Source organism: Lagopus muta, chromosome 6, assembly GCF_023343835.1.
Source record: "Lagopus muta isolate bLagMut1 chromosome 6, bLagMut1 primary, whole genome shotgun sequence".
NCBI lineage: Eukaryota > Metazoa > Chordata > Aves > Galliformes > Phasianidae > Lagopus > Lagopus muta.
In genome coordinates this window covers 57,443,501-57,456,266 of record NC_064438.1, presented here as the reverse complement: position 1 = coordinate 57,456,266, position 12,766 = coordinate 57,443,501, and the positions used below count along the sequence as shown (strand labels likewise).

The following is a 12,766-nucleotide window of genomic DNA, read 5'->3' as shown; positions in this document are numbered from 1 at the left end:
ACACAAGAAAAGAAGGCACCTGGAAGAAGCAAGGGCACGTATAGGAAATTGGTATCTTTTAGAAAGGAAGTGAAAAAGAGGGAGAACAGTTTTTCCCTATGCTGAGCAGAACTGAGAGCTAGTTCTCTGCTACCCACAGGAAGGGCAGCGCAGGCTGGGATTTGTCTTGGGGCAGGAAAGGCATAAGGCAGATTTGCCAGGGGCTGATTAGTGCTGGCAGTGGATAGTGGTACTCAGCCAAGGAGAGGCGAAAGAGAACAGGGGTGAGGTCGTTTGAAATCCATGCGGGAGCATCAGGACGTGGCGGTACTGATTTCCATAGGTGGTATAGCCTGCAGCAGTTGTAGTGGCCCTGCGGAGCTCACTGGGGCGCCATCTTGCTCGCCGTCGCCATAGCAACGGACTGACGGCGCCACCGCCATCTTGTTTAGCGTCGTCATAGCAACAAAACAAGGGTGCCGCCATCTTGTTTAGCGTCGCCATAACAACGCGCTAGGCCAGAACGGAGCCGCCATCTTGTTTATGCGTCTCCACAGCAACCGGCGCGGCCATGGCGGGCCCGGGGAGGCTGGAGGAGCTGGAGCTGAGCTCCGAGGAAGCGGAGCGGCTGCAGCGGGCCTTCCGCGACGAGCGGTTCCGGGCGCTGTTCGCCGAGTACGCGGCGGAGCTGGCCGACCCGGAGCAGCGGCGGCTGTACGAGGAGGAGGTGACGGCCCTGGAGCGGGAGCGCGGCGTGGAGGTGCGCTTCATCCACCCGACTCCGGGCTACGTGCTGCGCACCAGCCAGGCCGGCTCCCGCCGCTGCTACCTCAACATCTGCAGCAACCCGCACGTCGCCCCGCCGCAGGCCCGCGCCGAGCCGGGCGGCCAACGCTGGGCGCTGCCCCACAGCCTGGCGCCGGGCCGCGAGGAGCTGGGTCGGGCCGGCCGCCGCTGCCTCGTTTACGATGTCGTCTTCCACCCCGCCGCGCTCCGCTTGGCCGCCCGCAGCGCCCGCTTCCGCCGGCTGCTCAGCGACGCGGCCATGGAGGCCGTGGAGAGCCGCTTCTCCGTGCAGCTCGACCGCGCCAACGCATCCGTGCTCCGCGGCGCCCGCTACAAGGGCGTCCCGCAGGCGCCCGTCATCCGCTCCCCGCTGCCCGGCGGCGCCCCGCAGCCGCCCTCTGACACCGCCCTGCCGCCGCCGCCGCTCCCCCCGCCCGGCCTTCCTTCCGCCGCTCCCCCGCCGGCCCCCGGCCCGCCGCCCGGCCCCACCACCCCGCGCTGGAGCGTCCGCCACCGCTCTTACGTGGACTTACAGGACTACTGCCACGACTCGGCGCCCGGCCCGGTGCCCCGGGAGCTGGTGGTGACGGTGGAGCTGCCGCTGCTCCGCTCCGCCGCTCAGGCCGAGCTGGAGGTCCGCCCGCGGGAGCTGCGCCTCGACTCGCGGCGGCCCGCCTACCGCCTCCGCCTCCGCCTCCCGTACCGCGTGGACGAGAGCGCAGGCCGCGCCGTTTTCGACAAGGCCGAGCGGCGGCTGCTGGTCACGCTGCCCGTCGTACCGCCGCCCGGCCCGGGGGCGCCGCTCGGGGAGGCCGGCGGGGAGCGGTGGGAGGAGCCCCGGGAGGAGGCCCGGCCCGGCCCGGCGCTCCCCGACGAGCCGGCGACCGCATCCTCCCCACCGCCCCGCTCCGAGGCCGCTTTCCCGAGCGCCGGCCCCGAGCCTGGAGCCACTTTCCCCGCTCCGAGCGCCGGCTCCGAGCCAGCTCCTCCCGACGGGGCCCCCCCTCCGTGCCCGGCCGAGGGCGGCCCCGGCCACATGGCTCATCCCCGGGGCGGGGGTGACTCCGGTCCCGCCGCTGCTGCGTGCCCTCCCTTCCGGTGCCGCCAGGATGAGGCCTCCCTCACCCTGCTCCTGCCGGTGCCCGGCATCCAGCCCCAGAGCCTCAGCGGGGAGGTGGCCGCCAACCGCTACAGCGTCCGCTTCTCCAGCGGTGCCGTTGCCTATGCCCTCATCCTGCAGTTCCCCGCCGCCAATAGGCTGGCTGCCCCCGAAACCAGCGTCAGCGTGGGCGCCCACAACGCTGTCATCCTGCTTGCCAAGGCCCCAGAGAGCACCGGGCTTTGGGAGAAGTACTGCTTCGGCCTCGACGCCTCCGCTCTGCAGGTAACAGCTTCCAGGGGTTGCTGTGCTCTCCCCACGTCGCAGCACTGTGTGTGTGATATCTCTTAGGTTATCACTTGCAGGGCTGGTAGCAGATGTCAGTGTGACAAATGACATAATTAGTGCTGGTATCATGTGAGCGGAACGAAGGTCGTGTTGTGGAGCTGATAGCTTCGTCCTTGGGGCTGGAATGACTTCTGCCTCCAGAGCTGAGTCTTTTCCTGAAAGAAATGCTGATATGAGTGAAAATGGCATGGCCTTCATCCTTAACCTTTCCCACGTGTGTTTGCCAAGATTGCCAAGTTCACCAGCTGCTTCTCACAGCAACATTGCAAACCAATAGGAAAGCACAGTGCTGTGCTCTGGGGGAGCCTTTGGAATGAGGATGTTGAGTAAGATAATCTCCAGAGGTCCCTTCCAACCTCAGCTATTCTGTAACAACCTCCTGGCTCACTCAGCCTGTGTATGTGAAGAAAGGAGATGTTGGTCACCCACCAGAGGCACACATGTGTGCAGCTCCTTGAAATGCAGTTGTGAGGGGAGCCTTTCAGTTCAGCATTCCCTCTACAGCTGCAAAACACAGTACTGTAGCCACAGTAGCTGTGAGCAGTCTCCCCCTGTGCTGGTGTGCTTCCCCATCCCTTCATTACATCTGAGTATGGTTCTTGTGGAGATGTTTTTTTCTTCTGAGGGCCATTAGGCAGTAGATGCTCTGTGTGATGGAGAAATACAGCATGTCTGCTGCATCTGGATGATGCCTCGCTGAGGGCCAGCACTCTCTCCAGAAGGTGCTCTGTGAAGCAGCACTCACACAAGTTTGGTGGAGAAGTTCTCCATCAAATCCACCCTTCTGTAAGCTCGGTGCCTCATGTAACTTACGTGAGCAGGGGTTAAGGCTGTGTAAATCTTACTGAACTTTTCGGCCCTGTGACTTTGAGCTTATCTGTGTTTTAGAAAATCAAACACTTTGGATAACAAACTATGGGAGTGCAAGTCTGCAAAACTGGTGAAGTATATCCAAAGGGATGATGGCTTGGAGCCTTAATTGCTCAGCCCCTACAGTTAGAGCATACTGCGTGATTCTGAGGGAGATACATTTATCCCATTAGTATCTGTGCAGCTGAAGCTTCCTGTTTATTTCCCATCTAGCAGGCTAACACCTTTCCTGTGAGCTTCTCTGAAGGAGGAGCTGATCAGCTGGGTATCAGAGAGGATGGATTTATTGAGAACCACCCGCACTGAACTGCTTACAGTGTATTTCCTTGACTTGTAGCAGAGCAGGAGCCTGCAAGTCTGTACAGTTGGGAGCACAAAGTGTTTGACACTGCTGCTGGTCTGTAGAAGCAAACGCTGCTGATGCAGTGTCAGGTTGCATGCAGGAGGCTCTTGTGCCAACTGCTGCCTGTGTTCTGTGTGCATAGGGAAGGGATGAATGGCAACTAGAAGCGTTCTGACTGCTTTGTCACCTAGTCTGCATATATCCATCCCCTGCATCGTGTGCCATGATGCATGTCAGCCTGCTCACTTGTTGGTTGATAGCAGACAGGCCTAAACATACATCTAGCAATCTTGCTCCTGGAGTATCTGATAGCCTGCTGCAGTTCTCCAGGGACGTTAGCAGAAATGATGGGGTGAGGATGCAGTGGTTTGCAGACGTCACTGTGATTGATGCTCATTCATTAGCATTTATCATTTTAAATGGTTATAGCAAAATCCTGTATCGTAGGGGAGCAGAGCACAGCTTTCTGTGACTCTTTGCAGGGTTCTTGCTGAAAATTCATTTTGGGAGCAGGAAATTCTGCTGCAGTGTCTGGTGCTTTGGCTGACGGATGTGTTTGTATGCTTTGATCTCAGCCTTGCAGTTAGGATATTTGATGTATTTGTTATTATGATGGGGAACATCTTTCTAGGGAAAAGTGTTTAAATGCTACTCAAGAATGGAATTTTGATCAACTCTTTTTTTTTTTTTGACAAAACCCCCATATCTTTAAATGTTCTGAGTTTATTATACATTGCAAAGTGTTTTGGCTGGAGTAGTAGGAGGAGGAGCTCTGGAATTAGTCACAGGCCTCCCAGCCATTCATTTATGTAGCAGAGTGAAAAAGACAGATTTCTTCTGTGGTGCAGCCCTTTTGGATCCAGGGCAGCAAATTGAAGCAGTTGGAATAATCTGAAGTCATTTGTTCTGTTTGCTTTTCTTCTGAACTGTGCTATTTCCCAGAAGTGCCTGTGCCAGCACAGATAGCTGCATTCACTCAGAGAGAAGTGAGAAAAATTAATATTTAATTAGAGCTACTATTATATGCTGTCTTCTGTCCATTAACGATTAGTCTGCGGTAGCTTCTCCTCTACTAATGTTGGTTTCCTCAATTTGTCTGCTGTAATCTCTGTTATTTTTCTCCTATGGATCTATTCCTGTAAATCAGAGCTATGCACTGGGATCTGCCAGCAGCTGCATCGATCGCAGAGGAGAGCACTTTAGGGATAAGCTCAGCAGCAGTGCCCCACTGAATGGCATTAGGTGGCTTTTGGTGGCCTGGGTGAGCAGAATGTTATCCTTTACCTCTGGTCTGCCTGCTTGTAGCCCCTTCTCCCACAGGGGATAGCAAATAAAGAGCCAGTGCTCCTCATGGACAGGAAATGCCCATCCTGGTATCTTCTAGGAATCCACTTCTTATGGGAGACGAAGGCCTGGAGCAGGTTCCTTGCTGGGTGAGTGATGCAGAAACGTGCCTAGCTCGCCTCTGGCTGTTCCAGTCCCCCGTGATGCTGCCCGTGTAATTGCCTCCCATTAACTCACCAAACAGCCAGCAAAATGCATTGGGATAATTGCTCTCTGCATGAGCAGAATGTGTGTCTTCAGAGCCCCATCCCCAGGCTGCGATGTAGCGCAGCACGTGGCTGCATTTTATCTCCTGTGTGCCTCTGCCCAGATCAGCATGCCGATAGCTGCGCCCGTAATTGCACAGCTCTGCCTCGCGTGCTTCTGAACTTCTGTTCCCACAATGGCCTCTTTTCTCCTCAGAAATTGGACTGATGCAGATAATGGAAGAAGAACGAGTTGTGCTCCGCTTAGAACAGCGCTCTTGAAACAGAACTTCAAGGACCGGGTTTCCTTTTGTAAAGGCAGAGCCTCTTGAATCGCCGTGCTGAAAGATGGTATATTTAGAGCTCGGTTTCCATAGATGCTGAGCAGTCTGGATTTCCACCCCAGCTAAAGCAAGTGCTTATTTTCAGCAAACCTCTGCAGCACAACAGTCCTCCGCCCCCCAGACCTCAGATGTGTTGCTGCAAGGACTCCTTCATTTGATAGCTCTTAACGTCACCGATGTTCCCACTTTGCTGCGCAGTGAAGCTCTCTGCCAACCCTGAGCCGTACCTCTCTGATCAGCAGTTGCAGCCATTGCTTTTTTTTCCTTTCAGAGCAGTCTCCTTCCTTGGCCAAACCACGGTGAACAGAAATCCTATGAAAAACAGAAATTTCATAACATTGGACTTGGATTTATGTTTTGGGGGCTCAGATGTTACTGTTTGTCACAAGCTGTTATGCTCTGCTGCAGATCTCGGTGTGTCGATCCCTCTGCCCTTCTCTCCCGGTCCTGTTTTTCCAGGAGAGTGTGTCTGAATCCTAAGAGCTCACGCTGAGGAAACCCCCTACACCAGAGAACCCTCCCCCCTTTCTTTTTAAGACAACAGAACCTGTGAAATATGTTATGAAAAAGAATAGCTGAGAGCTAAATACCCATCAGTAACATTTGTGAGCCTGCCAGGCAAGGTTTCTGAGAACAGCATGTCCTGGAACGTCCCAGTTCACAGCAGAGCTGGAGTTGGGAAATTACTGAAACATGGCTTTGTAGAGTGCTGTTGTGTCATGTTTGCTCTCCTGTTTGATTCTGAACAGAAATACAAGCCAGGATACTCAGCAGCTCCTCTCAGGCTCACTGTTGCAGCCCATCAGCATTTCATGTTCATTTCCCTTACCTACCATCAGTGCAACCAAAGAAACTTGCTTTTTCACTACTGTGTGATATACAATCTCTTCTTTGCTTAGGAAAGATGTGTTGTGAGCATTACTTAACACAGGTATCTGAAAGAGAATTGTGCAGTGACACGAAGCTTTGCTTCACTTCTGTGGGAATGCTTATATCTTCATGGGTAAGTGTTTGATGGCTGTGTTACTGAACACAGTGTGGTGTTTCTGCTCGGCCTGGCCACCAGAGCCCAGTGAGACCCTATCAAAGCTCTTGCTGTTTTTTCCTTTGCTAGGAGCCCTTAGATAACGCTGCAGCACTGTAACCTCTGGTCACTGCCACGTGTCCAACCTCTGGACTGTGTCCAGGCACTGTGGCTGGGCCTGCTCCCCTGCTCAGCTTTCCTCGTGATCAGAGATCTCAGACTTAGGACTCTGGTGGAGGAACGGTCTTGGTTTGAGGGGCAACCGAGTGTGCAGCCTGCAGAGTTGTTGGAGTGCAAGAAACCTTTGCATTCAAAGGCTCTGATTATCAGGGAGAGCTCTGAGCTGGGGAATGGATGGACTGCTGCAGTGTGTTCCTGCAGGGTGCCAGCACATCCAGCCAGCAGTGTTGGATCACAGCTGTGAGCTTGGATGCAGCCCTGCTGCCTTTATGCACCCATGTTTTGCCTTCGGTTCCAAGCTGTTCAGAGCTGTTAGATGTTTTCTTTTAACATTCAATCAGTGTTACCATTTTCAGTCATCAAACTGCTAAAAAGAGTCAATATCCCTTGGTGATGGCATTGTCTTAGAAAATGGTGCTAGAAAATGAGCCTATTGCATTTGAACTTTATGAAAGTTTGGGTTTGATTCACTTAATTTTGGGCTCAGCACTTCAGGACCCTTCATGAGGTTTTTGGGAGACCAGAGAAGGTTGGAAAAGGACAACAGAACCAAGTCACTGTTTTTTTTTTTCTTCCAAAGTAACCTCTTTGGTTAGGATCCGGGGAACTATAGGCCTGTCAGCCTGACCTCAGCACCAGGGAAGGTGATGGAGCAAATCATCTTGGATGAGATTGCACAGCATGTATGCAGTGTCCAGGGGATCAGGCCCAGCCAGCACGGGTTCATGAAAGGCAGGTTGTGCTTGACCAACCTCATCTCTTTCTACGACTGGGTGACCAGTCTGATAGATGAGGGAAGGGCTGTTGATGTAGTCTTCCTAGACTTCAGCAAAGCCTTTGACACGGTCCCTCACAGGCTTCTTCTGGGGAAACTGGCTGCCCGTGGTCTGAACAGATAGACACTTCTTTGGGTAAGGAACTGGCTGAGGGCCGTGCCCAGAGGGTCGTGGTGAATGGAGTGAAGTCCAGCTGGTGACCTGTTTCAAGTGGTGTCCCCCAGGGGTCGGTACTGGGGCCCATCTTGTTTAATATCTTTATTGATGACCTAGATGAGGGCATTGAGTGTATCCTCAGTAAGTTTGCAGATGACACCAAGCTGGGAGGTGGTGTTGATCTGCCTGAGGGTAGGGCGGCCCTTCAGAGGGATTTAGACAGGCTGAACCGCTGGGCTGAGGTGAATGGGATGAGGTTCAACAAGGCCAAGTGTCGAGTTCTGCACTTTGGGCACAACAACCCCATGCAGCGTTACAGGCTTGGGGGTGAGTGGCTGGATGAGTGTGAAGAAGAGAAGGACCTGGGGGTGTTGGTTGATGCTCAGCTGAACATGAGCCCACGGTGTGCCCAGGTGGCCAAGAGGGCCAACGGCATCCTGGCCTGCATTAGGAATGGCCAGCAGGAGCAGGGAGGTGATCATGGAGGTGAGCATGAGCAGGGTGGATGACGTGCTGCGTGATATGGTTTAGTGCTGGTGGTGGCAGTGGTGATGAGGAGACGGTTGGACTGGATGATCTTATAGGTCGTTTCCAACCTTGTGATTCTATGATTCTATGATTCTCTTTCCAAACTACATTCAAATGATAGTTTGCTTTTGCTATAAAGCAAACAAATGCCTGATGAACTTTGAATTGATAGGTTCATTATGGGAATAATGTTCTTACACAGAGTGGTTGTGTCAGGAAACATTCACCTGCTGATGAAGCCCATGGAAGTGCTTTTCGAGCTGTTGGATCTTTGCAGTCATTAAAACCTTACAGAAGTTTTCCCTCTGAGCCTCCAGTTCAGCACCTCCGCTCCCCAGCACCGTGAGCCTCGAAGCCCCATGCCTTGAGGCCCTACAGACAGAGGGGTCTGTGCTCCAGGGATCAGCCTCTCCCTGCAGGAGATGCATGGATGCTGTAAGCCTGAGGTCTGCCCCTCTTTTCAAACCCTCGCAGCCTGTGTCAGGGCCTGGAGTATGAAGTGCAGAGCAGAGGGCTCAGAGTGCAGCTGTGTGAGGGCAGGGCTGAGAGCCACCGGGAAGAGCAAATGCAGTTCTGAGCTGCTACAACAGTATCATAAATAGCAGAAAACAATTTAAGATGCAGTAATTTCCTTATAGGGTCACTGGAATCATCCGTGCAGGCTCATCATTTGCTGCTGCATTTACGGGCCAGAGCAAACAGGTTTTTAAATACATTGCTGAATGACTTCTTGCCAAAGTCCATGCCTTGATAACATCTGCAGGAGTAGAAATGGCTCAGCATATGCTAGCTGTGAACGCAGAGTTTGAATTACAGTTGCTGGTTGTCTGAACACGCTAATGACAGTCATTGTATTGGTAACAAATGGCACTGCTTGTGCCAACAGCACCTGCTGCTTTGATTTCTGCCCGGCTGCTGGCTTTCAGACTTCGACTTCTTCCTTGCAGTGTAAGTGCAGGGCTGTGGGAGTAGAGCAGAGAGCTGCAGCACTGAGACAGAACGGTGCAAGCAGCAGCACGAGCAGTGGCTGCTTGTCCTCGGCTAGATGCTGAGCCTGTTGTGGGGAAGCTTTGTGGAAGTTTCCACTTGTGACGGTTCCTGCACTGAATAGTGAAAATAATAGGGAGCTATTTTATTTTTCCCATACAGATTTTGTTTCTGTTAAGATAACAGTCAAGTGTTGTACCTTAGAAACAGTGCAGCATCCGAGTGTGCGTAAGGCTGCATCCATAGGGGCAAAAATGAATTACTTCTTTGTTGCTCAGGTGCTGCTAACTGGATGTAACTTTCGTTGGGCTGACAAGAGGGTGTGACAGAATGAGATGTTTTGGATATGAGCAACGGCAGAAGCCTTGCAACTTATTCCTCCTGTTTCCAACTCAAGTGTTCACTGCTGAATGGAAACGTCATTCCCCCAGGCAGCCCTCTGGGTAGAACTGGTTTTGCTGTGCCGAGTGAGGTCTGTCTACCCACAGCCTTAAGCAGATGCCTTTGGAAGAATAGGAGCACCGGGTCCGCCACACTTAGGAAACTGCTCCTCCAGGATGTGTTTTAGGGCTGTTCATTAACTGTAAGCGATTGAAATCTTAAAACCTGTGGCAACGTGTTTGGTGCTGCTGCTGAACCGCAGCTGACACAGCCTCAGGACCTGCCCCAGCCTGCGTGAGCCTTGGGCGCCTCTCTGCTTCTTCCAGCCGCTCTTGGCTCGTGCCTAAGGGGACACCTGAGGAGCCTTCTCAGGTGGATGTGAAAGGAATACCGACATGCATGTTTATGGCTGTGGCTTCTGAGGGTCTGGATGCCTCAGGTGTTTGTGTTTTCCCAAAGCAAGAGGCTGAAACAAATCCCTGCATGCTCAAGACCGCCTGATGGTAGGACAGGTGAGGACAGCAGAACCACATCACTGTGAATGGTTCCTCAGACCTGTATATGAATCGTGGATCCAAAGAGAAAAAGCATGTTGCTTTCCTCTGCACTTGGAATCAACATGAGCTAAGTGCTGCTCTGTGTTGGCTTCACTGCATCCCTTGTGAGCGTCCCACGCAGAATCTGTATCCACAAGCGAGTGCTGGGACTGCTGGTTTGTGACTCGGGCTCCTGGCGTTGTTCCATGTGGGTTTCTTGCTCCAATACCTCTGAAGTATGGGACAGAACGAACATAAACTGCTCTTTCTTTTCTTTAGGAGAGGTTATTTGTCAGTGAAGAAAATGTTGATGGATTCCTACGCACTGTTCTGTGCCCCTCCTCGTGCATGCAGTCAGAGCTGGAAGCTCAGACGTCGATTGAGGTGCTCGATGTGTCTGAGGACAGAACTCAGATCAGGCTGAAGGTAAGGAGCTCTGGCAGCAGTACATGCTGCCAACTGATTTCTGTACTTCAGCCAGAGAGCATCAGCTTGAGTGCTACAGCTCTGTCTTGATGTAGCACAAAAAGCCACAGCGTATGGTGCATTTGTAAGCATTGGTGTCAGTTTGTAGGGAGAGGTTCACATTTGTGCCATTTAATGTCACCAAAGGATTGGAACTTCATTATATTTCACTGGGAAAGTGGAGAGCCGTGATGCTGTCATTGGAGATGTTCTTTCACCTTGCAGGAATACACAGTGGGCATCCATGCACTGTCTCTTGCTGATAGAAAAGTGGCCAACTAGTTACCTAGTGTGCCTTCTTTAGAGCAGTCCCACGTGCATCCAGGTGATGACAACACGCTGCAAACAAATCAGGGCAGATGTCTTCTGAACAAAACCAGAACATTCTTAACGTTGAACTAAATAAGTGAATGCTCCACGTCCTTCCTATGTACAACAGTTGGGTGGAGCCTGGTAAGCAGAGCTGGGCTTACCCCAGGGACTGGGGGCAGGAGGGAGGGCAGGAAGCTGCTGCTGGTGGCTGACACATGAAGGATCCTTAGGATGGGCAGAGAGAGTTCTGTTGCTGCCAGTATTTCATGCTCTGCCTTATCACGAGGACAGTGAAAACCTGGAGAATTTTGTTTGCGAAGAATTGGGTCTCAGACTCTTAAAAGTATTTCTTTTGGTTCTTAGCAGTGTGAGCCACCGCTCTGGGGTCAGGGAAGCTGTGATGCAGGCAGTGCAGCCCCGTGCCCAGCTCTCCTTGCCTGCTGGTGGGAGGCCGTGCTACCTGTGGGGATCGGGCAGCAGCAGGTGGCACAGCTCACTCTCTCCTGAGGCACACAGAGCAATTCCTCGATGAACTCGCTGAGGCCGATGGAGAAAGGCAGCCTGCTTGCCAGTCCCTATGTTCTCAAACAGCAAGACGGTCATTTCCCTCACTGTAAGGTTAAAAGCTGCTCCTCGCAATGAGAGTTCGGCTCCTTTGGCTGATGTTGTCACCTCTGGGCATGGTGGCTTTGCCTTTTTCCACTCTGTTAATTGCATTATAAGCCATGACCGTGTGGAAGCCGCCCAGTAGCGTTTCCTACTGCAGAGGAAACCCTGAGGAAGCGAGCAGCCTCCCGGCCCCTCATTCCCACTGCACGGGATCAGGAAAACCTCTGCTCCACACTGACTGCTTCCTGGGGGGAGAAACGAGCATCCCTGCCTGCTTCACAGCAGCTCGGGCTGCCTGGTCAGCTTCAGATATAAAACAATGAATGTATTTTCTCCTCAGGCGCAGGAAGCAGCCAGTTCTGAACGTGATGAAACCAAACAAGCGGTGAGCAGCTCAGGAGGAGTCGTCACTGCGAGGAACAACGGGGACCACCTCCAAACAGAGCCAGAGCCAGAGCGTGCGGCCACTGGCACGGCTGAGCAACGGCCTGCACAAAACCAGCGAGCTGCTGCATCTTTAGTAACAGCTGAAACAATAGGAGAAGTGGATGGAAGTTCACAGCATTGTTTGCAGCAGGAACCTTCTGACACCGGTGTGGCGCTTCCTGGCAAACCTGGGGGAAAAGAGCGAGCTTTAGATGAGGCATTTGCAGGCCTGGGGTTGGAGGGAGGGGGGGCGGGGAGCCCAGCTGCATCCCCACTCCTGCAGGAGGTGGGTGAGGATGGGAGCGTGCAGAGCATTAGGGACCACAGCACACACTGCAGCATCGCCTTCCAGAACTCCGTGCTGTATGAACTGGACTAGCGGCGCCACGCCAGCATTTCCTCCTCGTGTTTGACTGTGGTTTATGGCTGCAGGGCTGAAAGCAGAACCGGGTTCCTTCTGAAACTCTTAATCTGTCAACGAAGAACGCTTAAGCCATTAATACTTTGTGAAGTTAACATGTCTAAGTTTCCTTTATTCATACGTATGGGTTGAACTAATTTCACTGACGGGAACGATGCAGCTGAAGCTCTGCGCTCCTGGAAGACAGTGCCTCTTTATTGTTTATGTAACTTTCTTAATCTGTTGCCAAATTACATGGAGTAGTTGTATATCCTTCTTCTAATGGCTCCCTCAGGAGCCGCTGTATTTAGTCCACCTAGAAATGAGCAGTGTTCATCATTTGCTCAAACCCTTCATTTTGTGATAACTGCAGGATTAGGCAGCCGCCGAGTTCTAGCAATCAAATGAAATTCCTAATTACACGGAGAAGTTCTAATTAGTCTCCTAGAAATAATTAGCATTTATACCACATATTCTGCCCTAGTACATGTTTTCAGTGATGCAGCATCCAAGCACAGCCCCGTCTGTCAGCTGAACAAACACAACCGTGCAATACAACCATCCTGTCTCGTGGCCGTCTGCTCAGTGCAGGCGACTTCTGGAACTGATTCCCTTCATCCAGAGGAGATGCACTGTTGAGAAGCAGCTCCATGGGAGCTGCAGCACGCTGCGGGCTCCTCCTCTCTGA

At 52.7% G+C, this 12,766-nt stretch overlaps 1 protein-coding gene across 1 annotated transcript; it reads left to right on the top strand.

Moving 5' to 3' along the window:
- Positions 1 to 5: 5 nt before the first annotated feature.
- On the top strand, positions 6 to 12,347 carry DNAAF2 (dynein axonemal assembly factor 2). The gene is made up of 3 exons (XM_048949164.1): positions 6 to 2,149; positions 10,146 to 10,292; positions 11,593 to 12,347. Exons 1-3 carry the CDS (start codon positions 551 to 553, stop codon positions 12,055 to 12,057), a joined length of 2,211 nt encoding a protein of 736 aa, XP_048805121.1. The 5' UTR covers positions 6 to 550; the 3' UTR covers positions 12,058 to 12,347.
- The last annotated feature ends 419 nt before the right edge of the window (positions 12,348 to 12,766 follow it).

Bases quoted from the DNA above. Each gene is read 5' to 3' on its own strand.
- DNAAF2 (XM_048949164.1), top strand. From the start codon at position 551: ATGGCGGGCCCGGGGAGGCTGGAGGAGCTGGAGCTGAGCTCCGAGGAA. The intron at 2,150-10,145 runs GTAACAGCTTCC...TCTTTTCTTTAG, and splicing joins TCGACGCCTCCGCTCTGCAG to GAGAGGTTATTTGTCAGTGA. The intron at 10,293-11,592 runs GTAAGGAGCTCT...TTTTCTCCTCAG, and splicing joins GAACTCAGATCAGGCTGAAG to GCGCAGGAAGCAGCCAGTTC.